This window comes from Athene noctua, chromosome 25 (genome assembly GCF_965140245.1).
Source record: "Athene noctua chromosome 25, bAthNoc1.hap1.1, whole genome shotgun sequence".
Taxonomy (NCBI): domain Eukaryota; kingdom Metazoa; phylum Chordata; class Aves; order Strigiformes; family Strigidae; genus Athene; species Athene noctua.
This window is the reverse complement of record NC_134061.1, coordinates 1,191,829-1,216,852: the sequence shown is the minus strand read 5'-3', so window position 1 is coordinate 1,216,852 and position 25,024 is coordinate 1,191,829. Positions and strand designations below refer to the sequence as shown.

Sequence of the window (25,024 nt, the reverse complement as noted above, 5' to 3'; positions counted from 1 at the left end):
GACACCCCGGGACACACCAGGCCCCGCGCCGCGGCCGGCAACTGGGGCAGCAGCAGCACGGGGAGGCCGAGGGGCCGGCGAGGCCCCGTCCCCCCACTCCGGCACGCGTGCACCCACGTCCCCTCGCTCCCGCACACACGTGTGGTGCCCACGGGGCTGGGCAGCGCCCGGCTGGGCCGTGGCAGCCCCCGGCGCGCGTGTCCGGCTGCGCAGTCGCCCGCCTGTGCGTGGCGGGGGCCCGGTGTCCCCTCGGTGGTGTCCCCGGTGCCCCGGCTGCCTCCCTGTCCTCCCTTGCACTCTCCTTACATAAGCGGCCACGTGGCGGGCACGGCCCCCTCCCGCCGCGCCGTCACCGCCGGCACCCAGATTCCATCTGACAGCCCCTTTCCGCTCGGCTGCGCTCCTGCCGGGCACCGGGGCCAGGGGTGCGGGGCAGGACCCCGCACGACCCCGCCGCGCTGGCACCGGGCCCCACGCCGCGGGCGGGGGCTGTGGGGCCTCGCCGGCATGAGGGGACACCGGCGGCACCTCGCGCCCACGCCCCGGCACCCCGTTGTCCTGCCCGGGCCCCGCCAGACCTCGGCGCCCCGACGCCGCGGGACAGGCTGGTGCCGGGGCCAGGCAGGATCCGGCCAGCGGTGGGTTCGGGCCCCCCCTTGGGCAGCCCCGCGGCGGTGCGGGGTGCCCGGTGGCCACCCCGGTGGGCCGCGGAGGGGGTGGCGGGCTGGCCGCCGCGCACATCTGGGAGTGATTTGGCACATTCCTCTCGGCTGAGCACATGCCGGCGGCCGGGCCTCGCCGCGGCCGGCAGCCCCGGCGTGCTGGGGAGGGGGCTGGCGCCCGCGCTGGGCTGTGGGTGCCTCGGCCTTGCTGCCTGCGCCCGGCCCGGCGTGTCCTTACCTCGCTCTGTGCCCACAGAGGGGAAACTGAGGCACGGGAGTGCAGAACGGAGCGGCTCGGTGGGCACCCAGCCCTCCTTGTGTGGGCGCTGCGGGGCCTGGGCAGCGCGGGGGGCAGCGGGACCCCCGCGGGGTGTGTGCTGAGGCCGCCCAGACTCCTCACACGTGTGTCTTCCCAGGGCAGCGCTGTGCTGGTGGGTGCAGGACCTCTGGGTGCTGCTTCTACACCCCCCCCCCCCCAACCACCACCCCGCAGGGTCCTCTCTCAGCCCCTGCCTCAGTTTCCCCTGCGAGCAACACCCACCTCAACCCTTCCCCATCCCCACCCTCCCTCTGCCAGACCCCGGGGCTGGTGTGGGGGGGGGACACACACACACACTTCACTACCGTGTGCACGGCGGAGGGGGGGGGGCGTCACCCCAACTCTTTACCCCATATACACACACACACACACAGGGCCACAGCGCACCCCCCACGCCGCAGCCATTCTCCTTTTTCTTCTCTTTTTCACAGCAAAGTTGACACTCTGCGGCGTGTGCGACTCGTGAAGTGGGAGAAACTCTTGGGGGGGGGGGGGGAAGAAGAGGGTGTTGCGCGGCCCCTTTAAGAGCCCCCCCCACCTAGGTTTTCGCGCGGCGCGCGCACCCGCCGTCTCCGCTTCCGCCTTCTGGAGACTTCAAAGAGTTACGAGGCAGCGCCGGCCACGCCCCTCGCCACGCCCCTCCAGCCAATGGGGCGCCGCCGGAGGCGGCGCCCCATTGGCTGGAGGGGCGTGGCGAGAGGCGTGGCCGGCCTGAAGGAGGCGTGGCCTCGCCTCTCGCCCCCCGCCCGCCCGCCGCCGCCGCCGCCGCCGCCGCCCCGCCCGGCCCAGCCCCGGGTAAAGTTTCCCCGCGAGCACATGACTCGCAATGGCCGCGGCCGCCGCTCGTTAAGCCCCAGCCCCCCCCCCCTCCTCCCCTTTCTCCCCTTCATTACCCCCCCCCCAAACCCCCCCCCCCCCCCCCCCACGCCGCTCCGGTCCTTTCCTCTCATCCTTTAGGCCGGGTCGCCCCGTGCCGCCGCCATGCAGCCACCCCCGGGAGCTTCCCGGTGTTAAGGATTTCGGTGGGAAGTCTCCGTGATCAGGTAACGAGGGGGGAGAGACCCCCCCCCCTTTTTCTCATCCCGAGGGGGGGGGGGGAGGTTCTCCGGTACCGCCTCCCCGGTGTTGGAAGGAGAGGAGGAGGAGGAGGAGGAGGAGGAGGAAGGAGGAGGGGGGGGGATCCGTTGCGGCGGGACCCAGCGCGTCGTGCCGGTGTCGGGGAGGGGGGGAGGTTGCCGCCGCCGCTTTCACGGGGGTGCTGGCACCGGGGGGGGGGGGGGGGGGTGGGTGCTGTCCCCATGTGCCCCCGGGACTCCTCCCTCCTCCACCGCGCGCGGTGGGTCGGGGTGTCCCCGCTGGGGGGGTCCCGTCTTCGGGGTCCCAAGGCGGTAGGGGCTCCCCCCCCCTTCTCCGGTGCGCGGAGGCGGTGCTGGGGATCCCCCTCCGGTAAGTGTAGTGGGGGGGGGGATCCTGGGGATCCCCTTTGCTCCATCTCGGTCCCCGCGGGGGGGCGAGGTGAGGGCCCCCCTCCTGCCTGAGGCTGCCGTGAGCCCCGGAGAGGGGCAGCGTTGCCCCCCCGCCCCGAGTCCGGATCGTGGAGTTGCCCCCCAACCTCTGACTTGACGGTGCTGCCGCCCCCCCTCCCCGGTTACCGATGCTGGGGTCCCCCCTCCGGGGACCGGCTGGTTGGGGCGCTCCCGAGCGGCAGCGCTGCCCCCCCCCGCCCTCCCCCCCCCCCCCCCAGTGAAGTCTCGGGGCACCCCCGCCGCTGTGTGTGTGTGTGGGGGGGCGGGTCACCACGGAGCGCGGTGCTGGGGGTGCCCCCCCGGGATCGCCAACCCCCCCCCGCCCGGGCCGCCGGTACGCGCAGCCACGTTCCCCCCCCCCCCCACCGCGGCGGAGGCGGGGGGGTGTGTGTGTGTGTGTGTGTTTGCCGGGGCCGCTTCCCCTTTTCGGGGTGCGGGGGGGGGACACGCACACCGGTGCGCAGACGGCGGGGCCCGGCGGGTGAGCGGGGCCGGGAGCGCGGGGGGCGGCGGGGGCCGGGGCCGGGGGCCGGGGGGGGCGGGAGCGGCGTCTGCGCCGTTTCCTGGCCGGCGGGCGGAGGAAGCCATCGCTCTCCGCGGCTGACAGGGCGCTGGCGCGGCGGCGGGGCCGGGGGGGGCCGGGCGGGGGGCGCCGGCCGCTGCCTCCCCCCCCCGACAACCCCCGCAGCAGAGCCCCGGGGGTGGCGGAGCCCCCGCGGGGTCCTGGCGGCGGTGACCGGGATGGGGGGCGGGGGAGCTGCCCCGCTGGGTGCTCCCCCACCCGTAGCGGGGGACCCCCCTGGGGCCGGGCAGCGGCACCCCAGGTCGGGGGTGGGGTGGGGGGTTGCCGCGGCTGAACCCCCTGGGGCGTCCCCCAAATCTGTGTCTCTGACCTTTGACCCCGTTGGGTGGCAGGGGGCACCCCCAGCCCGGTGGGGACGAGCTGGGGGGGACGCGGGGGTGTCTGTCCCGCCTGGGGGTGCCGGGCAGATCCCGGCCGGCGGCTCTTGGGTGCGGCAGCCCCGCCGGTGCCGGGATTAGCGGTGACGGCTCGGTGGCTTAGCGGCCCCGCGGCCACCACTCCCGGGCCATATGTCACCCGCAGGCCCCGCACCCTGCCCTTGGGGGTGACCTTGCTGCGGCGCAGGGACATGGGTGGCCCCACGGCTGCTCGCACCGGGGAGATGCCGGTGGCTGCCTGGCACCTCCATCCACAGCTCGTGGCCCTCCCCGGTGACACGGCTGCCACCGGGACAGCAGGGACGAGGGCAGGGCCCCGCGCCCCATCCCGCACCGCCCGGGCTGCGGGTGGGTGCCCCGTCCCAACCGGGACGCCCGGTTGTCCCCGCGCGCCCGTCCGTGTGCCCGGTGCCCGGTCCCCGCACGGGGGGAGCGGCGTCGTCGCGGCCGTCGAGCCCGGGGAGGGCCCGTGTGCCGCCGCCTGCCCTGCGGCGCCGGGATTCACCAGCTCCGCCGCTCCGGCTCTATTTATAACCGGGAGGCTCTGGCGTGTCAACGTGCCACACTCGCCCGCGCCGGCCGCGGGCTGAGCGTGCCCAGGGCCACCCGCCCCGCCAGGCCACCGAGGGGGTGGCCGGGCTCTGGGATCCCCCGACCCTTTCCGGGGTGCAGCTGCAGCGCTTTGGGGGGAGCCGTCGTCAGGCGGAGCTGTGGGACCCTCGCAGCAGGTGCCCGCAGCCCCCCAGCACCCACCCGCACCCCACACCGGGGACACCCCGATGCTGCAGGCCCCCCCCCCCCCAGTCCTGGCAGCGCCAACACCGGGGCTGGGTTTGGGGGGGGAAGGGCTGCGGTGCCGGCAGGCGCGGGGGGTGCTGGGGGGGGGGCTGCGATCATATCTGCGGTGACACATGTGCTGATTACGGAAAATGGGTTAATCTCCCTGCGGCTGGAGGCGGCTTAGTGCTGGGGGGGCGGGGGGGCGGCTCGTGGCAGGGCCTGGCGAGGGGCCGCGTGCGCCCGTCCTGGCCTCCGCCGGCCCCGGCCGAGCCCCGGCTGCCAGGCTGTGACGGGCGACATGGCAGTGGCCCACGTCTGCGCGCCCTCCCGCAGCCGGCCTGGTCACGGTGCCCGCGGCTCGGCGTGGTTTGGTGCCCCTTTCCCCCCCCCGCCCAGGTACGCCGGATTCCAGCCTCTGGGGTTCTGCCCAGGCCGGGGGCGCGGTGCCGCCGAATCCCGGTGTCTGGGGGTGTCGCGCGGCCGCTTGCCCACTGGGTCCACGCGCGCTGGCCCTGGGCGTCGTGTCCCGAGTGGCCCCGTGCCGCGGGCCGGCGGCGCAGCCAGCTGCACTTGTCTGCCGGCTGTCGCCGAGCCAGAAAGGGCTGTCTGGGGCCGCGCTGTTCCCGGCACGCCGTTCCCAGGGCGCCGGCTGCGCGCCGCATCCAGGGCTAAAAACAACCGGGGGCTGCCGCGAGCGGCCGCCGTGGCACGATCCCGCCGCTTCCCGTGGGGGAGCCGGGATGGGGCACCCCGGCACCGTGACCTCGGCGCCAGCGCTGCCGGAGCTGCGGTTCCCTCGGCTCGTCCTGAGGGTCAGGGCTTGTGCCGCAGGGCGGGGGCCGGGCTGGGTTTGGGGGTGCCCCTTCTCTGGGTGGGAGTCCCCAGGGTGCTGTGGGGCTGAGCCGCGCTGCCTTCCAGGATCTGGCGAGCCGGCAGCCGTGGGGTGGCCAGGCCGGGGCGGTGCTGGCGCCGATGGCGGCGTGGCACAGCCGTGCCCGTCCCGGGGGCCGTGGCGGGGGCCGGGGCACCTGTTCCCGCAGAAGAATGGAGCGTCTGGCGGCGGGTGCGGGAGGTGTAACCGGAGCGGCGCGTTCCCGGCGTAACCGGAGCCGGCCCGGCCGCGACAGGTGGAATTTCAGTTCGTGGCTCCCAGCCGGCAGCGGGACGTGGGGGTGCCGGGGCGAGGACCCACGCCGGCGGGGCTGGCAGCCGCGCCCCTGGGGTGCCCGTGTGCCCCCGCGGGGCGGGGAAGCCGGCAGAGACACCATCGCCGCTGGCAAGGACGCCGTCCCCACGGGCCAGCGCGCGGTCCCTGGCCCCGTGTCCGTGCGGTGGTGGCCGGGCGGAGGTTGCCGCTGGCCCGCAGGGTGTGGGGGCACCGGCGCTGCCCAGGGACCTGTGGTGGGGCTGAGCGGGCCCCTGGCTGTGCCGCTGGCCCCGGGGAGCAGCGTGCAGGTCCTGGGGTCCCCACTGGCCCCGGCACCCCCAGATCCCCTCGAGCGGGGGCTGTGGGCAGCCCCGGCTCTGGCACACGCTGCCTGTGCCAAGCGTGTGCCGCCGGCTCTGGCCCTGCCGCCGGGCTGGGGCATGATTCACGCCTGCCCGGGGACGTGAGAAACGTGATGGTGACTCACGGCCGAGATGCTTCGGGGATGCGGGGAGGAGGGGGTCTCCCTTGACAGCCCGGCCAGGGGGGCACCTCACACCCCCTACACGCCACTGGCTGGCTTGGGGGGAGCTGAGGCTACCGGGGAGGTACCGGTGGTGACGGGGGACAGCCGGGCCCTTGGCATCGCGTGTGAGGCCGCCCCGGGTCGGGCGCTGACAGCAGCGAGGAAACCGCAGGCTGCGACCGCACAGCGGCTCCGTGGGCGCTTCCTGCCCTGCCCGGGAGGCTGCCAGGGGAGTGGGGCCACCCTGCTCCCCCCGTGCTGGGGGGCACGGCACCCCTTCCCTCCGCCCTCGTGCCACGGGGCGACCTGGCACCGGGGTGTGTCCGTGACCTGTCGCGGTGAGGATGGGGGATGCGGGCAGCAGCTCGGCTGCCAGATTTGGGGAGCAGAATGGGGTGGCAGGGGACTGGGGTGACGGGGTCCGGGGTGGCAGGGGACTGGGGTGACAGGGTCCGGGGTGGCAGGAGGCCGTGGCAGTGAGGCTGGGGCTGAACTGAAACCTGGCCGCCTGGGAATCGAGAGTGGCAAGGGGAAGCTGCGGTTGGGAGCGCGGTGCCCGCAGGCATGACAGGAAGGGCCTGGTCGCTGCCCGCCGCCCCACCAGGCACCCCACAGCCACCCTGGCCCTGCTTGCCCCCCGCGGTGCCAAAGGGGGGGGACAGGGCGGTGGCCCCGCTCACCGGCGTGTCACATCCGGGCGCTGGCACTGCCACCGCCGTGTGCCCCGGCAGGAAGCACGGCTGCCTTTGGCGCTGTGACGTGGGCACCGGGTTTGGTGCTGCCTGCGCCAGGGTGGGGGGGTCAGGGAGCCCGTGGGGTGGGACTGGGGGGTGCTGCCTGGCAGGGCAGGGGGTGGGTGTCGCGGTGCCACTGCCCCGGCGCAGTCCCTGTGGCTCTGCGGGTAGCGCTGGTGCCGGGGAGCAGGATGCGGCCCGGGGGCTCCCTGTAGGGAAGGGGGTCCCTGAGGGTCTCAGCGCTGCCCGGCCTGGCTGGGGGTGCGGGGTGGGCTCCGTGCCCTGCGTGGGGTCACGGTTGGAAGGCAACTGGGGCAGCCACAGTTTGTGCCCTCGCCCGCCGAGCCACGCTGCTGCCGGCCCTGGGAACGGCTCCGCTCTGCGCGTCCGTGCGTCCGTCCGCTCCCGGGGGCCATCCCCGGCCTGGGCGGGAGGTTCCTCGTGGCTGGGATTTGGCCCGGGCCCCACAGCCGTGTTTTCCGCGGGGCTGGAACGAGGCGCCGGATTCCAGGAAGCTCCAGGCCCGGTCCAGCTCTTGCCGGGGACTGGAGGAAAAGGCGCCGGGGAGGGCGAGCGTGGGCCCCCGCCGAGGGGCTGCACGGCCCCGGCCCCGCGCCGCTGGCCTGGGGCGCTCCGGGAGCGGGACCTGGCCGGGACGCCCAGGACCCCCATTTGGGACGTCGGGGCGCAGCCGTGTGCCGGGGTCTGTGCTGGCACGGGGGGGCTCCTCGGGGCTGCAGCTCCTTCTGCCCACGGGGACCCCCAGGAGCGGGGTCAGTCGGGCCCCGTGGACCCTCGTGGCCGCTGCTGGTTCCGTGGGGGCGGTGGGAAGGGGCTGGCGGCCGCCTGCCAGGTTTGGGGTGCGCGGTGGCCGGGTCTGGCCTCGCTCGGTCCCAGGCCGGCAGCTTGCGGGCGGGGGGGGGGGACAGGGGGGGACGGGACAGGAGCGGGGTTGAGTAATTGGGCCCCGGCGCGGCTGGCGCGGTGCCCGGCGAGCTCTTGGCACCGGCAAACATAAACAGTTCTTCCCGCGCCTCCCTCTCCCCTGCTCCCCCCGGCCAGCACAGCTCAGGGGCCACGGGCCTGGCTGGGGGGCCAGTGGCAGCCCACCCCCCCCCCCCCCCCTCACTGGGGGTGCCAGGGTGCCTGCGGGGCCGCACAAGGGACCCCCCACGTCCCCTGCCCGGTGCTGAGCCGTGGCCACCGTGCCCGGGCGGGTGCTGACCCGGTGTCCGGCAGGGTGCCCGTGGGAATCCTGCACACGCTGCAGCACCCGGCGGGTGCCCTGCGCCGGGGTGGGGGGGACACACACGACACACATGGACGTGCCCCCCCCCCCCCCCCCCCCCCCAGCCACCGCTGGGTGCCCACCCTGGGGGCAGCCGGACCGCGGATCTCCCCATGGGCGGGGGGCGGCGCCGGGGCTGTGGGTGCCGGTGTGAGCTTTGAGGATGGGGGTCCTGCGTCCAGTGGGTGCACCCAGCTGGGTGCTGGGGGGGGGGGCGTGAGGGCAGGCAGGGCCGTGCCCAGCCCGGCCTCTCCCCAGCGCCTCGCCGGGCGGCCCAGCCTTGTTCCTCTGGATCCTTTTCCGCCTCCGCGGGGCCCGGAGCCAGCACTCGGCAAATAAACAGCCCCCGCCGGGCCCCGCGCCAGCGCTTAAATAAACAGCCAGCCCGGGATTGTGAAAGCCCCGCGCCCCCCTTCCCACCGCCGCCCCCCGGCCTGGCCTGGGCCGCGGGGTCCCTGCCCCGCCGCCTGGCGTGGGAGCTGGCGGCACATGGCGCGGGGCGGGGGCCGCGCCCCGACGGGCAGGAGCTGGCCCTGTGGCAAGCGGGCCAGGCTGAGCCCCCCGGGTGCTGGCCCCAGGGACGGGGTGCGGGGGGGTGGGGGTGAGCCCCCTCCTGCCCCTGGGGCTGGGCGGTTGAGCACTTTCGCGCTCGGTGCGGGCGTGGGGGGAGCGGAGCCGGCGGGGGCGTGCGGCCGTGATGGCAGCGAGCGGGGCTGGAGCGGAGCTGCTGTCCTCAGGGGACCCCAGCGTGCCTGTACCCGTCCCCCCCCCTCAGCTGCCTCGCAGCCCCTTGGGCTGGGGCGGGGGGGGCGCTGCCCCTCGGGCCCCCTCCGTGCGCCCCAGCTCCAAGGCCGGCCCTGGGGGCGCGGGTCTGGGGCCGTCGCGTGGCCCCTGGCCCGAGGGGGGTGTCCTGAGGGGCCGCAGCGTCCCCGCGCCGTCCCCTGCCCCCTCGCCCGCTAAGCCGGGATTAGCGGCCGGGCCGGCCGGGCCCGCCGGGGCCGGTGTCGTTAATCTGGGGGATTGTCGTTAATCTGGCGGGAGCGCCGGGCCCGGCCAGCTGCGCCCTCCTGGGGCCAGGAGGGGATGCGGCCCCTGGGGGCGGGAGGGGGGGAGGTTTGGGGAAACTGAGGCACAGTTGGTGGGTGCTGCATCGGGGTGGGGGGCCCAGGCATCCCAACCCCTCGGCTAACCCCCCCCTCTCTCTCTCTGCTCCCCCCCCGCAGGAGCCAGCGAGGACAGCGGCCGGGCAGCGGGTCACCGCGGGCCCCATGCTCTGCTCGGCCCCCGCCTGCGCCTGAGAGCCCCCCCCAGCCCCGCCGGAGACCCCCGCCATGGCCAGCAACAGCAGCTCCTGCCCCACGCCCGGAGGGGGGCACCTCAACGGCTACCCCGTGCCCCCCTACGCCTTCTTCTTCCCCCACATGCTGGGGGGGCTCTCACCGCCCAGCACCCTGGCCGGCATCCAGCACCAGCTGCCCGTCAGCGGGTACAGCACCCCCTCGCCCGCCAGTGAGTACCGCGGCCCCGCGGGGCGGGTGGGGGCTCCCGGCACTGGGGTGGGGGTGTATGCGGGGACCCCTCGGTGCCAGGCTCTGTCCCCAGCGGGGGACGCGGGTCTCGTCCCCAGGCATCAGCCTGGAACGTGCCCCGGGACGGTGGCACCGGTGGGGGGAGGTTTGGGGGGGGCATCTCCCTCCTCCCAGCCGCTGCCTCGCCCACCCGTGGGGAGATGTATTTTGGGGGGGGGGGGGCACCTTGCTGGGTGGGAAACGAGCGCCGGGCGCTTGTCCCCGTTAGTGCCGCCACTGGGGAAACTGAGGCAGGGCGCGGGCAGCGGCGCTCGGCTCGCTGGGGCGTGCGCCCGTTAATTGCCGCTGTGTGGCCGCCCTCGTTAATGGCCGCGTTTATACCCCGGCTGTTAACGGCGCAGCTGGCCCCGGTCCCTTGGCTGTCACCGTCCCCGGCACCCACCGCGGCCGCGCTGGGAGTCGGGGGGCTCGGCGAGGGGATGGGGGGGGCCGGGGCCGCGCTGCGTCCCCGCGGCTCTTTGTTCGCCGGCGGCGCGGGGCCGCCCGTGGGGGAGGCGATGGAGGAATCACCGCGCCTGCTCCTGGTTCCATTTCCCCCTGACAGGGTCGTCCATCACGGCCCCGGTAATCACCGCGCTGGCAGCTGGGAGCCGCGGGAGGGGGGCTCCTGCCCGGGGCCCCACAGCGTCCCCCCGGCCTCGGGCCGTGCCTCAGTTTCCCCCTGAGGTTCGCTGGGTGCTCCCCCCCCCTTTCCCGCCGGCGGGTGGGTGCCCTCGCCCGCTCCCGCGCCGTGCCGCCATGGGTGCCCCGCGGCACCCGCCGTCGGGGAGGCTCCCGTGGGTCGGGGCGTGGTGGGGCTCCCCCCCCCCCCCCCTTTCACCGCCCTTTTCGGCCCGTCCCTGGCTCCGGGGGACGGTGCAGGCCCGGGCAGGGCCGGCCCCGGGCGCTGTCCCCCGCCGGAGCCGCCCCGACGGCGGTGGGACCCAGTGGGACCAGTTCAGCGACTGGGTGGCGGTGGGTGGGGCCCCTCCCCCGCTCTGGGGCCATTCCCGCCGCGCGGCCTTGTGGGAACAGGCTGGGGTGAGGCGGGGGGGGCTCCTGTCCCCCGTGTCTGTGTGTCCCCCCCCCTCCCCATCCCCTTCCCTGTCCCCGGGCAGGGCCGGAGGGCGCCCTGGGGCTGATGGGCGGCCGCACCCTGCCTCAGTTTCCCCTTGGCCTCCCCCGCTGGGATGCTGGGAGGACGCCGGGGGGGGCACCGTGTCTGCCCCCCCCCCCCCCGCCCCATAGCACCCGCACAGCCTGGGGGTGCCCCCGGGGGTGCCCTGTCCAGGCCCTGCGGGATTGGGCGTGGGCCCGGGCGCGGTGTCCCCGCTCTCGCTCTTGACAGAAAATCGTGGGGGTCCGTGTCCCAGCTGGGGGGGGCCCAGCGCACTGCCCCCCCCCCCCCCCCCCACGTGTCCGGCCCCGCTGCCGCCCCCCCGCGCCAGATGTGCTGCAGCTGCGCGGCCCTGGGGCTGATCCTGCCGAGCCCCCCCGGGGGTGCACGTAACCCCCCCCCAACTCCGTGGGGCTCGGCCCCATCCTGTGCGTGGTGCTGGGGGCTGCCCCGCTCGCCACGGGGGGGGGGGGGGGGGGGGGCCTGTTGCCCCCCCCCCCCAGCCCGAGGGGGGTGTCCCCGGGTGCCCCCGGCTGGGGCCGGACAAGGGGGAGGCGAGCGGAGGTGCGGGGCACGGCCCCCCCGAGCGCTGCGGGACCCCCAACCCCAGGCGGGGGACCCCGGGACGGGCAGGGGATGGGGGGGGCACCCAGGGCAGCGGGGGGGCCTCTCCACGCTCACAGCCACGGCCGGGTACATGTGTGCACGCACAGGCTGGGTTGCACTTGCGTGTGCGTGCTGAGGGGGTTGTGCACACACGTGTGCGCCTGGGGCTGGCTCTGTGTGCGCGTGGGGGTGTGTGCACGCATGTAGCAAGCGTGTAGGGGCGTGCATGCATGTCGTAAGCATGTGCAAGGCGATGTGCATGTGTGTAGTAAGTGTGTGGGGTATGCATACGTGTAATAAGCATGTGTGTGGGGCGTGTGCACATGTAGTAAGCGTGTGTGGGGGTATGTATGCATGTAGTAAGCATGTGTGGGGGTGTGCATGCGTGTAATAAGCGTATGTGGGGGCGTGCATGTGTGTAGTGTGTGGGATGGTGTGAATGAATGTAATAAGCACGTGCGGGGTGTGTGTGCACGTGTGTAGTGAGCATGTGTGGGTGTGCATGCATGCAGTAAGCGTGTGCAGGGGTAATGCATGTGTGTAGTACGTGTGCGTGTGGCTGAGCGTCTCGGGGGGGGGCGTGTGTGCGTGTGCTCTATGCCCAGCCCCACCGTGCGTGTGCCCGTGATGGCCACGCACACCCGTGTCGGTGCGTGTGCCCGTGCCCGTGTCCCCGTTCCCAGGGGCTCTGTGGTGGGGCCGGGCCGGCCCTGGGGGTCCCCTCCCCTCGCTGGCCCACGGAGGGTCTTTGGGGGGGCCCCGAGGGATTCCTGCCGGCCCCCCGCGGCCCCGAGGGGCTCCCTGGGCCGCGGCCCCCCCGCGCCGCCCCGTGTCCTGGTTCCCAGGCTGGGGGAAGCGGGACCCGCCGCGGCCCCCTCCCCTGCAGCCGGGCCCCCCGGCCCCGCCGCCGTCACGGGGGGCCCCCGCGGCCGGGCCGGGCCCGTCACCCAACCCGCTGGCTCCGGTTTCTTCCGCGCCGCAGCCGCTCCCCCGCAGCGCCCCGTAATTAATTAATTTTTAAAAATTAATGAGCAAAACGTGCTCCCTGCAGGCCGGGGGCCGCAGGCGGGGGGCGGCGGAGCTGGGGGGGCCCCGCTCAGGGCAAGGGCTGCAGAGAGCCACTGCGGGGTACGATGCTGGGGACCCCCCCGGCCCCCCCCATCTCCGCCCGAGGAAGATTGATGAGGGCGGGCGGGCGCGGGGCCCCCGCGCCTGGGAAAGCCCATGGCGGCGGAGGTTTTCTATCACTGTCACGGGGGGGCCGGGGGGAGCCGCCTGCGCCGGCCGGGAATTCGCGGCGCTCAAAAGCGGCTGAAGGGGATAAATGGGGCCTTTTGAAGTGGGCGGGCGGGAGGGGGCTGCGGGGGGCCCCGAGGTGCCGGCGTGGGGATGGGGGGAAGGGGCTGAGGCCGGGCACCCCCCCCCCCCCCGGACCCCGCGCTGGGCTGGGGGGGGGCCCCCGCGTCCTGTCGTGTGCTGGGGCTGGGACCCCCCCACTCCGCCCTCAGCGGGGTCCCCCCCGTGCGCTTCGTGGTCCCCATCGCGCTCGTGGGGGGCTCTTGTGTTTCTCAGAGCATCGGCTGCCCCCCCCCAACACCGGGAGCACGGCGGGGGGGGGGCCTGGGGGTGCTGCTGGTGTCACTGTGGTGGCACAGGGCACATAGCGGGGCGCCCCCGTCCCCCCTCGCGCCGCGGGGCTGCGTACGGGGCGCTCCCCTCGCCCGGTTCCTCTTGGCTTCCGCACTAAGGCTTCGGGGTTTGTTGTATATTTTTTTTTTTTTTTAATTTAAAAAAAAAATTTTTTTTTTAATCTCTGTTTCTTCCTGTTGCCGCCGGCGTGGGACGGGAAGCGCTGCCTGGCGGGGAGGCCACCGGCCTGCGTGTAGGGCCCAGCCGGGCCGCGGGCGTGCGGTGCCGCCGTCCCCTCCGTCCCCTCCGTCCCCTCCGTCCCCTCCGTCCCCTCCGTCCCCTCCGTCCCCTCCGTCCCCTCCGTCCCCTCCGTCCCCTCCGTCGCAGCCACATTCTTTCCAGCGCTGGTAAATGAGTCAGAGCAGACATTTGTCATGTTCGCTGCAGGAAGTTGGAGGAGCGCTGGGCTTTTGTTCAGAAACCTGCTGGCTAAGCAAAGCCTTTGACTTTCTATTATTATTTAAACAGGCGCTGCTGATCCGCTCTGCGCGCACACGCACACACACGCACACGCGGACGCACGCACACGCGGACGCACGCACACGCAGACACGCGCACACGCCTCCCGGCCTTTTTCTGTGTCTTTTTTTCTGTTTTTCTCCCTTTTTTCTCCCCCGCCTCGATTTTGGGGGGGGGGGGTGTGTGCAGGTTGGATGTGAAAGCGGGGCGGCTGCGGGGGGGGTGGCGTGTGGGTGTGCGGAGCGTGAGGGTGCCCTCGGCGTGCGCGGGTGCTGCCGTGTCTGCACACACGCGTGCACACCCACAGCTGCTCACGCACGCTCCCTGCTTGCTGCGTGTGGCCGTGCAGGGCTGGCGTGTGCGGCAGCGCCCACATTCTGGCCCCCCCCCGCCTCCACACCGTGTCCAGCCGTGCACACGCGTGTGCTCCTCCTGCCCCCGGCAGCACCCAGGTGGGGCCTGGGGGGGCTCTCTGAGGGCACCCCGGGGGGGGCTGGGGCGCAGGGGACCCCCGTGGCATGGCAGAGGCCGTGTGGCACTGGGGGGGGGGTGTTACTGGTGTGGCAAGGAGGGGGCACCGTGGTGGCCCATCCTGCCAGCCCGGCCCGTGGCCACCATCCCTCGGCCTGTGGCCACCACAGCCACGCTGTGTGGGGACACGGTGTCACACACGTGTCCGTGCGTGCAGAAGGAATGTGCACACGGGCTGCCCCCCTCACACACACGTGTGCACAACCCCCTCCCTGTGCAACAGCGTGGGGGGGGTCACACGTGGGCCCCTCTGCAGTGGGGATGCAAACAGGCACATGCAGCGGGCACGCGTGTGAACACACACACACGCGTGTGCGCACACACACACACACACCTCCAGTACGGTGACACCCGCACCCGGGGGGGGGGCGGCCGGGGGTCAGGCCGAGGTGAGCCCTTCCCCGCCGGGTTCACCCGCAGTTCACCCGCATCCCATTAGGCAAATGAGCCCCCCCCCCCCCATATCACCCTGAGACCCCCCCTCAGCCCGCTCCCGCGTGGCCGTGGCCGGGGAGGGGATGGGGGGGGCCGGGGGCGGCCCCGCGGCGCGGAGCGGGTTAAGGCTGTGGGGAGGCGGCGGGTGTCGGGAGGGACCGGGGCTGCGGAGCTGCGCCTTCCTCCCCTCCCCCTCCCTGTCCTCCTCCCTCTCCTCCTCCTCCTCCTCCTCCTCCTCCTCCTCCTCCCGCCTCCCGGGCGCGGAGCGGACCGGCGGGGCCCCGCTCCCCGGGCTGAGCCGCGGCGGGGCCATGGGAGCGCGGCGCGGGGCGCCCCGGGGGCCCGGTTGCCGCGGGGGGGGCTACTGACCACCCGGGGCCGCCCCCCCCCGCCGGAGCGGGGTTTGACGGGGGGGTGGGGGTGTGGGGGGGGCGGGGAGCCGCCCCCCCCGCGGCCCCGGGCCATGTACGAGGGCGCGGCGGTGGCGGGGCTGCCCCCCGGCCCCTTCCTCCGGATGGATTTCTACGGGCCGGGCCGGGGCTGTTTGCTGCCGGAGCGCGGCCCCCCCGCGCCCCGCGGGGCCCCCCGCCGCCCCCCGCCCTGGAGCAGCTCCGGCCGCTGTAGGTACCTGCGCCCCGGGGGGGGGCTGCGGGGAGGGGTGCGGAGAGATTGGGGGGGTTGGGGGGGCGCCTGAGCTGGGGGATGGGTGCTGGGTGCTGCTGCCGGGGGGTGCCGGGCTTACCCCCCCCCCCGTCCCCATCCCCCGCCCCTCCATAACACCCCCCGTTCTGTTTCGGCGAGAGATTGGGGGCGTTGGGGGTGTCGGGGCTCGGCGGGGGCCCCTCGCACCCCCCTTTCCGCGGGGGGGGCCGCGGCAGCGCCAGCTCCGCCGGGAATTTCGCTCCCTCCTGATAAGGGCTCCGGGAAAATCCAATTCACTCCCCCCCCCCGGTAAACGGCCGCGTCCCCCTGCGCCGGGGGGGCCTGGTGGGGGGGTCCGGGCAGACCAGCGGGCGGGACCCTGCCTTGTGTCCCTGGGGGGGGGGTCACAGCCCGGGGTCCCCCGCGGGTCCTCCCGCCGTCCTTGGGGACGGGCAGGCCCCGTGCTCTGCGCCGAGGTGGGGGGGGGCAGCGCACCCCGAGCCACCGGCCGGCCTGGGGGCTGCCACCCCCCAGACGAGGGGGTCAGGGTGGGCTGGAGGGGATTCCATGCCCCCCCGTCCCGTCCCCCCCGTCGCCTTGCAGTGGGCAACCGGCCGGCCTGGCCCCGTGCCCAGGGGCCGCGGGCGACGATAACGGCCCAGGGAAAGTCCTGCCCGGCGCTGCAGGACTTTCACCCCCCCGATAAGGGCCGCGGGGCCCCCCCGTGGGGCGCAGCGAGGCGGGGTGGGGGGGGCGCACCTCATCCCCGGGGGCTGGCGAGCCCCGCTCCCTGCCGCCGCTTCGCCCTGCGTGGCGATGCCCGGTGCGGTGCCCGTGGCCGCGGGGGCGTGAGGGGGGGGTGTGTGTGTGTGTGTGGGGGGGTCTGTGTGTGTCCGGCCGTGGCCCCCCCGGTCTCGCTCCCCCCATTGTCTTGGGGCTGCTCGACCTTTCCGCTGGCACCGAGCGCGGCGCCAGGGGCCTTTGTCTGCAGCTGGGGACGGTGCGGGGCTGCCACGGGGCTCCCCCCGCCGCTGCGGGCTGGGGGGGGCAGGTTTTGGAGCCCCGGAGCAGGGGGGGGGCTGCCTTTGCGGCCCCCGCGCAGGCAGGGTGCAGGCAGGGCCTGGCAGGAGCTGCGTGTCCCAGGGTCCCCCCCCGACCCCACCGGGGCCGTGCTGTCCCGAGTGGGGCAGCTGGGGGCCATTGTCCCCCCCCCGCGTCCTGCGGGAGAGGGGTCCTCTGGCCAGAGCCCCCTCCCCACGGGCTGCAGCCAGGCGGGCAGCTCCGGGGGGGGGTCCCCAGGCAGGGCCAGGGCACCTCCGGCCTCTGGTCACCGTGACCGTGACCCTGCGGGCGGCGGGTGCTGCCGGGACTCCCTGGCCGGGTGCCCCGTTCCCTACGTCACGCCGCGGTGCCGTGTGTCCCCGGCCCGGGGGGGGGGCAGCCCACAGCACGGCTCGGGGGCGGCCGTGCCGTGCCTCAGTTTCCCCAGAGACACCTGGGGCTGGGCTGTGCCCGGCCGGACGCTGGCGCAGGGGGAAGAGCCGCTTTTCGGGGTGCGGGGGGGGGCCTGGGCACGCGGCCATGAGGCGGTTGGGGAAACTGAGGCACGAAGCGGTTCCCGAGGGTGGCCGAGGGGCTTGCGGGAGCCCACCGGGGCATCGTGGGCCAGAGCGGGGCTGCGCGCTGCAGGGGGGTTTGGGGGGGTGTCGGGGAGGGGGGGGGTGGGGTTGGGGTGCGCACAGGCACCCCCCCACTGGGCACAGGGTGGCTCCGCCGTCGCCGTGCTCCGTCCCCCCGTGCCTGCCAGGGGGTGAGTTGGGGGGGGGGGGGGCAGACCCCGGGGTCTGCTGGGCAGGAAGCCCCGTGGGGACCAGGCCGGGGGGGGGGCGGGGGGGGGGCTGGCGGTGCCCGGCGACACGTGGGCAGGACCGGGCACCCCATGGTGGGGTCACCCCATGGTTTGGGGCTCCCGGGACGCCCCTTCCCCTCCTCCTCGTGGTGGGTACCTGGGGGGGGGTGCCGGGGGGGCCCTGCTGCAGCCCCCGGCCGGGCTTTGCTCCTCGTCCCCCCACTCCACCAGCCCCCCCCGGGGGGTGGTGACAGCCTGGACTCCCGGGTGTCCCCCCTCACCCCAGCGCCCTGGCCCCGTGGGTGCTTTCCCAGGCCGGGGGGGGGGTGCCGGGTGTCGGGGTGCCCCGGGGTCCCCGGTGCGGGCGGGGCGGCGGCGGGGGCGGCGCCTTCACCCGGGGCTGCTGGCGGGGCCGCGGCATCTGGTCTGCAGCTGGGCTGCGCTTCCTGCGGCCGGGGGGGGCAGGAGCCCGCGCCCCCCCTCCTGCTCCAGGGGGGGGGACATGGGGCTGGAGGAGGGGAGGCAGCCTGGATGCCGGGGGGGTGGCGCAGGGCAGGTTTGCACCATCCTGCCCGGGTGCCGCTTCGCGCCCTCCCCCTGCCCCGCGGCGGGGTGAGGCCCCCCCCCGGCCTGGTGCCACCATGAGGGGCTCGCGGGGAGCTGCCCAGCCTGGGGGCTGTACCCGTGGCCCCGTCCGTGCCCCCCCCGCGGGTGGCAGGGGGGGGTCCCCTGGCTGCGGTGCCGGGATTCCCGCGCGGTGTCTGCCCGGGGACGGGCGCCGGCGCGGGGGGGCCGGGTCCCCTTCCCCCTCCGCACGCAGCACATGGGACCCTTGGCAGGGCCGGGCCTGGGGGCGCGGCTCCCCGCGGGGAAGTTCTTAAATCCCGTCGGAGAGGCGATAAATTACAGACGGGTTCGCTCCCTCACCTCGACGGCTCCGCTCCCGCGAGTGCCAGCCGGGATTTATGCGGCGCTGCCCGGCTCGCTCGCCTCCGCGCCCCCCCCCGCTCCATGCCCCCCCCCCCCCGCTCCTCCGGCCCCCCCTCACACCCGTCCCCGTTGCCCAAGCGCCGTGGGTGGCTTCGTCCCCGTTGTCCCCCCCTCCCAGGCCCCATCCGCACCCACCACCTTCGGCGAGTGGCTGGTGGCCCAGCTGGGGACCCCCCCACCCCTCATCCATCATCCCCCCAGACCCCCCCACCCGCAGCGGGACCCCCTCCTCAGCTCAGCTCAGCTCCAGGGTGGGTGCCCCTGGCCAGGGCCTCTCCCCCCTTCCCCAGGGCCCATTTCAGGGGCCTTTTTTGGGGCGCAGGGGCCGGGGGGGGGGGCGGGCCGGGCCTTTAATATCCTGTTTGACTGGTTCGCTTGGCTCGGCTGCAGCAAAACATTCGCAAACATCCCGGAGGAGCTGGGGAGCGCTTAACCCCTGCCTGGCTGCCCCCCGCGCCGGGGGCCGCACCCCAGCTGAACTGCACCCCCCCACACACCCTGTGGCTGGAGCCGCCCCGGGGCTTGTCCTGGGGGCGCTCGGGCACCTCCCGGGGGCTCCTGGGGGGGTGAGAGGGAGCTGGCATGTGCCGTGGGATTTTGGGGTGCAGGAGGGGGGGGTGTCAGACACATCAGTGAGGGCAGGAGGGGGGGCAGGCACTTCCCATGGGGTTTTGGGGGGCAAGACGGGGGGGCAGGCACGTCCCCCAAGGTTTCGGGGTGCAGGGGGCACCGGCTGCGTCCCCCGGGCGGGTGGGGCCGTGGCTGCTCGTCGTGGGGGTGAGGCCAGCGCTGCCCTCGGGGTGCAGGCTGGGTGCCCCCGTCCTCTCCCGGGGGGGCCGTGCCATCACCTCTGGGGCGGTGGGGGCAGCGGGTGCCCCCCAGGCCGTGCACACGCGTGTGTGTGTGTGTGTGCCTGCGCGTGCGAGCGCTGGCCCCGCAGCCGCCGTTGGTGCCGCCCGCGCGGGGGGCTCCTGGGATCATCCCGGTTATTTTTCTGTTCTCTTTTATTTTTTCAATTTTTTTTTTTTTTTTTTTTCTGTCTGTCTGCCTGAATTCCACATCGTCTCTGTGGCCTGGAAATGTCAAGTTGCATCTTCCCAGCTCGCGTCCTCTCCCCGCCGGCCCCGCGCGACCCGGGCAGGGCTGGGGTGGGCAGCGCAGGGGGGGGGCCGGGGGGGCCGGCAGGGCCACCAGACCTGGGGCCGACCCTGGCGCTGTCAGGGGGTGCAGGGTTGTGTGCGGGGGGGGCCAGCCCTGCCTGGAGGGGGATTTCTCCATGCCCTGAGCGCTGTCCCCTTCCCCGCAGCCGTCGAGACGCAGAGCACCAGCTCGGAGGAGATCGTGCCCAGCCCCCCCTCGCCCCCACCCCTGCCCCGCATCTACAAGCCCTGTTTCGTCTGCCAGGACAAGTCCTCGGGGTACCACTACGGGGTGAGCGCCTGCGAGGGCTGCAAGGTGAGAGACCTGCCGGGCCACCGTGGCCACCTCTGTGTCCCCGTGGCCACCTTTCCCCGTGGCCACCCTCCCCGGGGTCCCCGCGCCCGGGCGCTGACGGGGGCTTGCGGCGTCCCCAGGGCTTCTTCCGCCGCAGCATCCAGAAGAACATGGTGTACACGTGTCACCGGGACAAGAACTGCATCATCAACAAGGTGACGCGCAACCGGTGCCAGTACTGCCGCCTCCAGAAGTGCTTCGAAGTCGGGATGTCCAAGGAGTGTGAGTGCGGCCGGGGCCGGGCTGGGGACAGGGACGGGGTCGGGGACAGGGACGGGGATGGGGCCAGGGCTGGGGACACCCCGCCCGGGTGCAGCTGGGGGTCCAGGTGCCGTCACCCATCCCGGCAGCCCCCACCATGTGCCCAGCAAGGCCCTTGGGGGGGGTGGTGTAGTTTGGGGGGGCGGGGGTGTCCCCCCGGGTTTGTGGCACAGCCCGGCCGTTGCCCAGGCAACGCGTGATTGATGATGTCAGAGATAAATGACGCTGACGAGGCCGCCTGGCGCCTGCGTGCCAGTTGTCATGGTGCCCGGCTGGGCTCCCCCCCTCCATGTGCAGCATCACTGGGGGTGGGGGACGGGGGGGCGATGGCTGCTGGGGTGCAGCTGCCTCCCCCCTCCATGGGGCCCCTGATCCCCGGGAGGGGCTGGTGGATGCTGGGGGGGGGGGGGACGGGGACAACTCAGGCACTGCCGGGGGTGTTCAGCATCCCAAGGGCTGCAGCTCATCCTGCACCAAAAGGGGGGGGGTCCAGGCCCCCACCCCGGGCCCACAGAGGGCTCTGTGCCCCCGCCTCGAGGGCACGTTCCCCCCGCACGCCCCGTGGTGAGCGCGGCGGCTCAGCTGCCATTTTCTCTCCCTGGCGGTTTTTCTCTTCGTGGAGCAGAGCTGAGCGCTGTCCCCATGGCCGGGGGTGCCCTGTCCCCCCCCTCCGGGTGCGGTGTCACCCCTGATTACCTCCTGATGACTCGGGGGGGTTATTTCAAGGAAAACTGCGGCGCTGGCGGCTCGTTTGTCACCGCAGCTGATCCCGGGTCCTGCTGCCCTGGGGAGGGGACAGAGCGCGGTGGGACCAATCCCCCCCCCGACTCCAGCCCGGGCAGGGGCTGGGGGGGGCGCAGGGCTGGGTGACGCTGACCCTGCCCTCCCCGCAGCCGTCCGTAACGACCGGAACAAGAAGAAGAAGGACGTGCCCAAGCCGGAGTGCTCGGAGAGCTACATCATCACGCCCGAGGTGGAGGAGCTCATCGAGAAGGTGCGCAAAGCTCACCAGGAGACCTTCCCCGCCCTCTGCCAGCTCGGCAAATACACTACGGTGAGTGTCGGGGGGGTCCGGGGGGGCGCTGGGGAGGGCAGCAGCACCCCCCTCCCTGGCTTCTCACCCCCCGCCTCTCCTCGTTTCCCGCCGCAGAACAACAGCTCGGAGCAGCGGGTGTCCCTGGACATCGACCTGTGGGACAAGTTCAGCGAGTTGTCCACCAAGTGCATCATCAAGACGGTGGAGTTTGCCAAGCAGCTCCCCGGCTTCACCACGCTCACCATCGCCGACCAGATCACCCTCCTCAAAGCCGCCTGCCTCGACATCCTGGTGAGCGCGGGGACGGGGATGGGGACGGGGACCGGGGAGAGGGCACCAGGCTGAGCGCCCCCCCCCCACCTTCCCCGTCCCGGCCTCGCCGCCCCCCCAGATCCTGCGGATCTGCACGCGCTACACGCCGGAGCAGGACACCATGACCTTCTCGGACGGGCTGACGCTGAACCGCACGCAGATGCACAACGCCGGCTTCGGGCCCCTCACCGACCTGGTTTTCGCCTTCGCCAACCAGCTGCTGCCGCTGGAGATGGACGACGCCGAGACGGGGCTGCTCAGCGCCATTTGCCTCATCTGCGGAGGTGGGTGCCCCAGGGCGGGGTGCAGGGGTGGGGGCACCCTGCCCCGTGCCCCGGCTGGTCTCGAAGACCCTGAATTGGGGCCCTTGGCCGTGGCACGGCCCCCCCCGGTGACCCCCGCGGGGCCCGGGACAGGGAGCTGGGCCATCCCCCCTCACGGGGGGAGCGACGGGATGTGTGCTGCCCCCCCCAGTAACCACTGCTCCCCCCTGCCCAGACCGCCAGGACCTGGAGCAGCCTGACAAAGTGGACAAGCTGCAGGAGCCGCTGCTGGAGGCGCTAAAGATCTACGTGAGGAAGAGGAGGCCCAACAAGCCCCACATGTTCCCCAAGATGCTGATGAAGATCACGGATCTCCGCAGCATCAGCGCCAAGGGTGAGCACCGGGGAGGGGGCGGCCGCCCTCCTGCCGCTCCGTGTCTGGGGGAACGTCCCGGGGGAGCGTCCCTTGGGCTCGGTGTCACCCCGGGGGGTGCGGGGTGGGGGGCCCAGGCCCCTCACCCTTCCCCGGGGCACCGCACCCCCCGCGGGGGACGAGGGAGGGGGGTACCCGCAGCGCCGCCTCCCACAGGGACACTGGCACGGGGCCGTGTCCCTTGTCCTCGGCACCCAGGGAGGAGCAGAGCTGGGGGTGCCGGTTTGGGGGTGCCGGTTTGGGGGTGCCGGTTTGGGGGTGCCGGTCTGGGGGTGCCGGTCTGGGGGTGCCAGCAGTGCCCTGCCCCACTGACCCCCCACCCTCCCCGCAGGCGCCGAGCGGGTGATCACGCTGAAGATGGAGATCCCGGGGTCGATGCCGCCCCTCATCCAGGAGATGCTGGAGAACTCGGAGGGCATGGACACGCTGGGGGGGCAACCTGGTGGCCCCCGTGCGGGCAGCCTGGGGCCCCCCCCGGGCAGCTGCAGCCCCAGCCTTTCGCCCAGCTCCAACCGCAGCAGCCCGGCCACGCACTCGCCATGACCCGCGCCCGGCGCGCACCAGGACAGAGCCCGGCACGTGCCGGGGGGGGACACCCTGCGCCTCGGGCCTGGCTGCAGCCCCCCACCCTGGGGCGGACTCTTCGGCAGCCCCCCCCCACCCCCCCCCAGCCTCCACGCCGGACGCCTCCGCCAGAGCGGACCCTGCGGGGAGCCCCCGGCCCCCCCCCACCTCCCACAAGCCCCGGGCGAAGCGCGTTGGTTGAGTCACATTTCAGGGGCGCGGGGGCTCCCTCGGCCGCGTCCCCGGGGACGCCCCGGCCCCACCAGCACCAGCACAGACGGGATCGCGACCACCGAGCCACCCCCCCCCCTGCCCTGGCCGTCCGGCGGGGGGGGACCCGGCCAGACCCCGCCCGCTGAGGAAGCAGAGTCATTTAAAAGAGAAAAGAAAGCAAAGTATATATATATAAATATCTATAAATATCTATAAATACGTTTTAAAACCTTTGTAAAAGTTTGGAGGGGTTTTTAGGCCTGTGCAGGTGGAGGGGGCACGGTGGGCGCTGCTGGGGGGTGGTGAGGGGGGGGTGGGTTGGGGGTGGGTGGGCACACGATTTATTATTATTAAATTTTTTTTTTTTGTTGTTGTTGAGATTTTAGTGGTTTTAGAGTCGGGGGGCGCCGGGCGGGCCCTGCCCCGGCCCCCCCCCAGGCGGGGTGGGGGCCGTGGGGGCGCGCGGCGGTGCCAGCCCCGGCCTTGCGGGGAGCGGGGCCCGGCCCTGCCGGCATGGGGAGGGGGGTGGGACGGGGATGGGCGGGGGGGGGCTGGCTCCAGAATAAAGTTTATTTATTCTAGTGCCCGGCTTGTTCTTGCTGTGGGGGCACCCAGAGGGGAGGGAGGTGCCCGGGGGGGTGGGGGGTGGCACAATCAGGGCTGCAGCACCCTGAGTCCTTGGGGTGTGTGTGGGGGTGTCTTTCTGCAGCGGGGGGCACCCCTGGACACCCCCCCCCCCGGGTCTGGCTGTCCCAAAGGCTGAGCTGGGGAGCACCCTTTGGGGCCCCGCACCCCTAAAGCTCTGCCCTTGTCCCCACACCAGGGGCCAGCCCCGGCCCGCAGAGCCCCGATGAGCTCGTGGCAGCCCCAGCGCAGGGGGTGGGGGCAGCCCTGGCCCTGGGGGGGCAGCGGGAGGGGGTCAGGGGCGTCCCTGCCGCTGCGCAGGGATGGGCCCCGTTTGTTTTCCTTTTGTCCATATTTTTTTTCCAGCAGCTGCCGGGTGAGGCCCATCCGCTGCCCACAACAGGAACCGGGGGCACCGGGACACGGCTCGGCCCAAGCTGCTTCCCCGGCACGGCGAGGTCTGGGGGGGGGGGAACCCACGGCCGCCCTCTCGTCACCAACCAGGCTGAGAACGGCCACAGCTCGTGCCAGCAATGGCAGCCTACACGGTCAGGTCCCCCCGCGGCGGCGAGGAGGCAGGGGGGTGACACGGCTCCGCCGCCGGCTGCCCCGGGGCCGGTCCCCGCTCCTGCGGCCGGGGGCAGCAGCCGGGCCGGGAAGGGGGGGGCGCCTTGCGCAGGAGGTGGGCGAGCTCGGCCAGGCTGAGCAGCGCCGAGACCAGCCCCACCACGAAGTAGAAGTGGATGAAGACGGTTTTCTCGGTGGGGCGGGAGACGAAGCAGTCGACGCGGTGCGGGCAGGGCCGCCGCCGGCAGACGAAGAGCGGCTGCACCCTGAAGCCATAGAGCAGCGCCTGCCCCAGCAGGAAGCCCAGCTCGGCCGCGATCCGTGCCACCACGCTGCCCACGTAGAAGGGCTGGAGGCGGCGGCCGCGCTGGCCGGGGCCCCCCCCGCGCCCCGGCTTGGCCGCCTGGTGCACGGCGAAGATGACGAAGAGGGCGGCGGGAGCCGAGAGCACGACGACGTGGAAGACGAGGAAGCGGTAGTGGGAGATGGGGAAGGCGGCGTCGTAGCACACGGGTTTGCAGCCCGGCTGCTGCGTGTTGCAGACGAACTCCTCCTGCTCGTCCTCGAAGACGTCGCTGCCCACGGTGGCCAGGACCAGGATGCGGAAGAGGAGCATCACCACGAGCCAGAACCGCCCCACCATGGGCGAGTGCTCCTGCACCGCGTCCAGCAGCGAGCTCAGGAAGCCCCACTCGCCCATGGCCGCGCTGCGGGAGCGGGGTCAGCGCTGGGGGGACACGCCGCGCCCGCCGGGATGGACCCAGCGGGCAGCGCGGCCCCCGCGGCTCGTCGCCCTCCGCACCCATCCCGAACCACCGCTCCCGCCCCGCTGCCAGGAGGGTGCCCGTGCGGTGCCAGCCCAGCTCACCCCTGTCACGAGTGTCCCCAGGCGTCAGCTCTGCCCTGGGACTCGCTCCCCCAGAGACGGCTCCAAGGGCGCCAGCTGGGGCAGGACAGGAGGGTTCCCCAGCCCTTGTGCCCCCCGCAGACCCCTGGAGCCCCCCCAGCCCAGCCCGGTGGGGTGTCCCCGGTACCTGCGGAGGCCGCGGTCAGGGTGTGCCAGCGCGGCCGGCGCCGGCTGTCCTGGGCTGTGCGGGACTGTCGGGTCCCTTGTCCGGCGGGGATGGGATGACCGTCCCGCAGCCACGCCTGGAGCCCTTTTAAAGAGACAGAGCAGCCGCGGGGGCGCCCGGAGGGGAGGGGAGGGCTCAGCTCTGCCAGGGGGGGCTCAAGGGCAAACACAGCCCTGGGGCCAGCAGCTGCCCCAGATGCAGGTTGGTGCTGGGGGCTCTGACCCCCCCATGCAGAAATGCCCCCAAGCCTCGGCCTCCCCACACTCCTCAGGGTGCCAAGTCACAGCGCTCAGCCCCCAAAAGGCCACCCCAGCACTGGCGTCACCTCCCTGGCCGCGGCCCATCGGCCACATTTG

The 25,024-nt window shown here is 73.9% G+C and overlaps 2 protein-coding genes across 4 annotated transcripts; one reads left to right on the top strand and one right to left on the bottom strand.

Moving 5' to 3' along the window:
• Positions 1–1,869: 1,869 nt before the first annotated feature.
• Positions 1,870–22,321, top strand: RARA (retinoic acid receptor alpha). Of its 3 annotated transcripts, none has more exons than XM_074926493.1 (9): positions 1,870–2,024; positions 9,166–9,451; positions 19,135–19,283; positions 19,403–19,544; positions 20,477–20,637; positions 20,734–20,910; positions 21,011–21,215; positions 21,430–21,588; positions 21,959–22,319. In XM_074926493.1, exons 2-9 carry the CDS (start codon positions 9,274–9,276, stop codon positions 22,168–22,170), a joined length of 1,383 nt encoding a protein of 460 aa, XP_074782594.1. In that variant the 5' UTR covers positions 1,870–2,024; positions 9,166–9,273; the 3' UTR covers positions 22,171–22,319. The 3 variants fall into 3 exon arrangements, with proteins under 3 accessions (XP_074782594.1, XP_074782595.1, XP_074782596.1); XM_074926494.1 differs by lacking the exon at positions 1,870–2,024 and adding an exon at positions 2,891–2,988; XM_074926495.1 differs by lacking the exons at positions 1,870–2,024; positions 9,166–9,451 and adding an exon at positions 14,605–14,967 and having other exon boundaries at positions 21,959–22,321.
• A 502-nt stretch (positions 22,322–22,823) lies between these two features.
• GJD3 (gap junction protein delta 3) lies at positions 22,824–24,926 on the bottom strand. Its single transcript, XM_074926496.1, has 2 exons — positions 24,630–24,926; positions 22,824–24,302 (listed from the first exon to the last, which is right to left on the bottom strand). The coding sequence occupies exon 2, from the start codon at positions 24,293–24,295 to the stop codon at positions 23,570–23,572; it is 726 nt and encodes a 241-aa protein (XP_074782597.1). The 5' UTR covers positions 24,296–24,302; positions 24,630–24,926; the 3' UTR covers positions 22,824–23,569.
• Between the last annotated feature and the right edge of the window lie 98 nt (positions 24,927–25,024).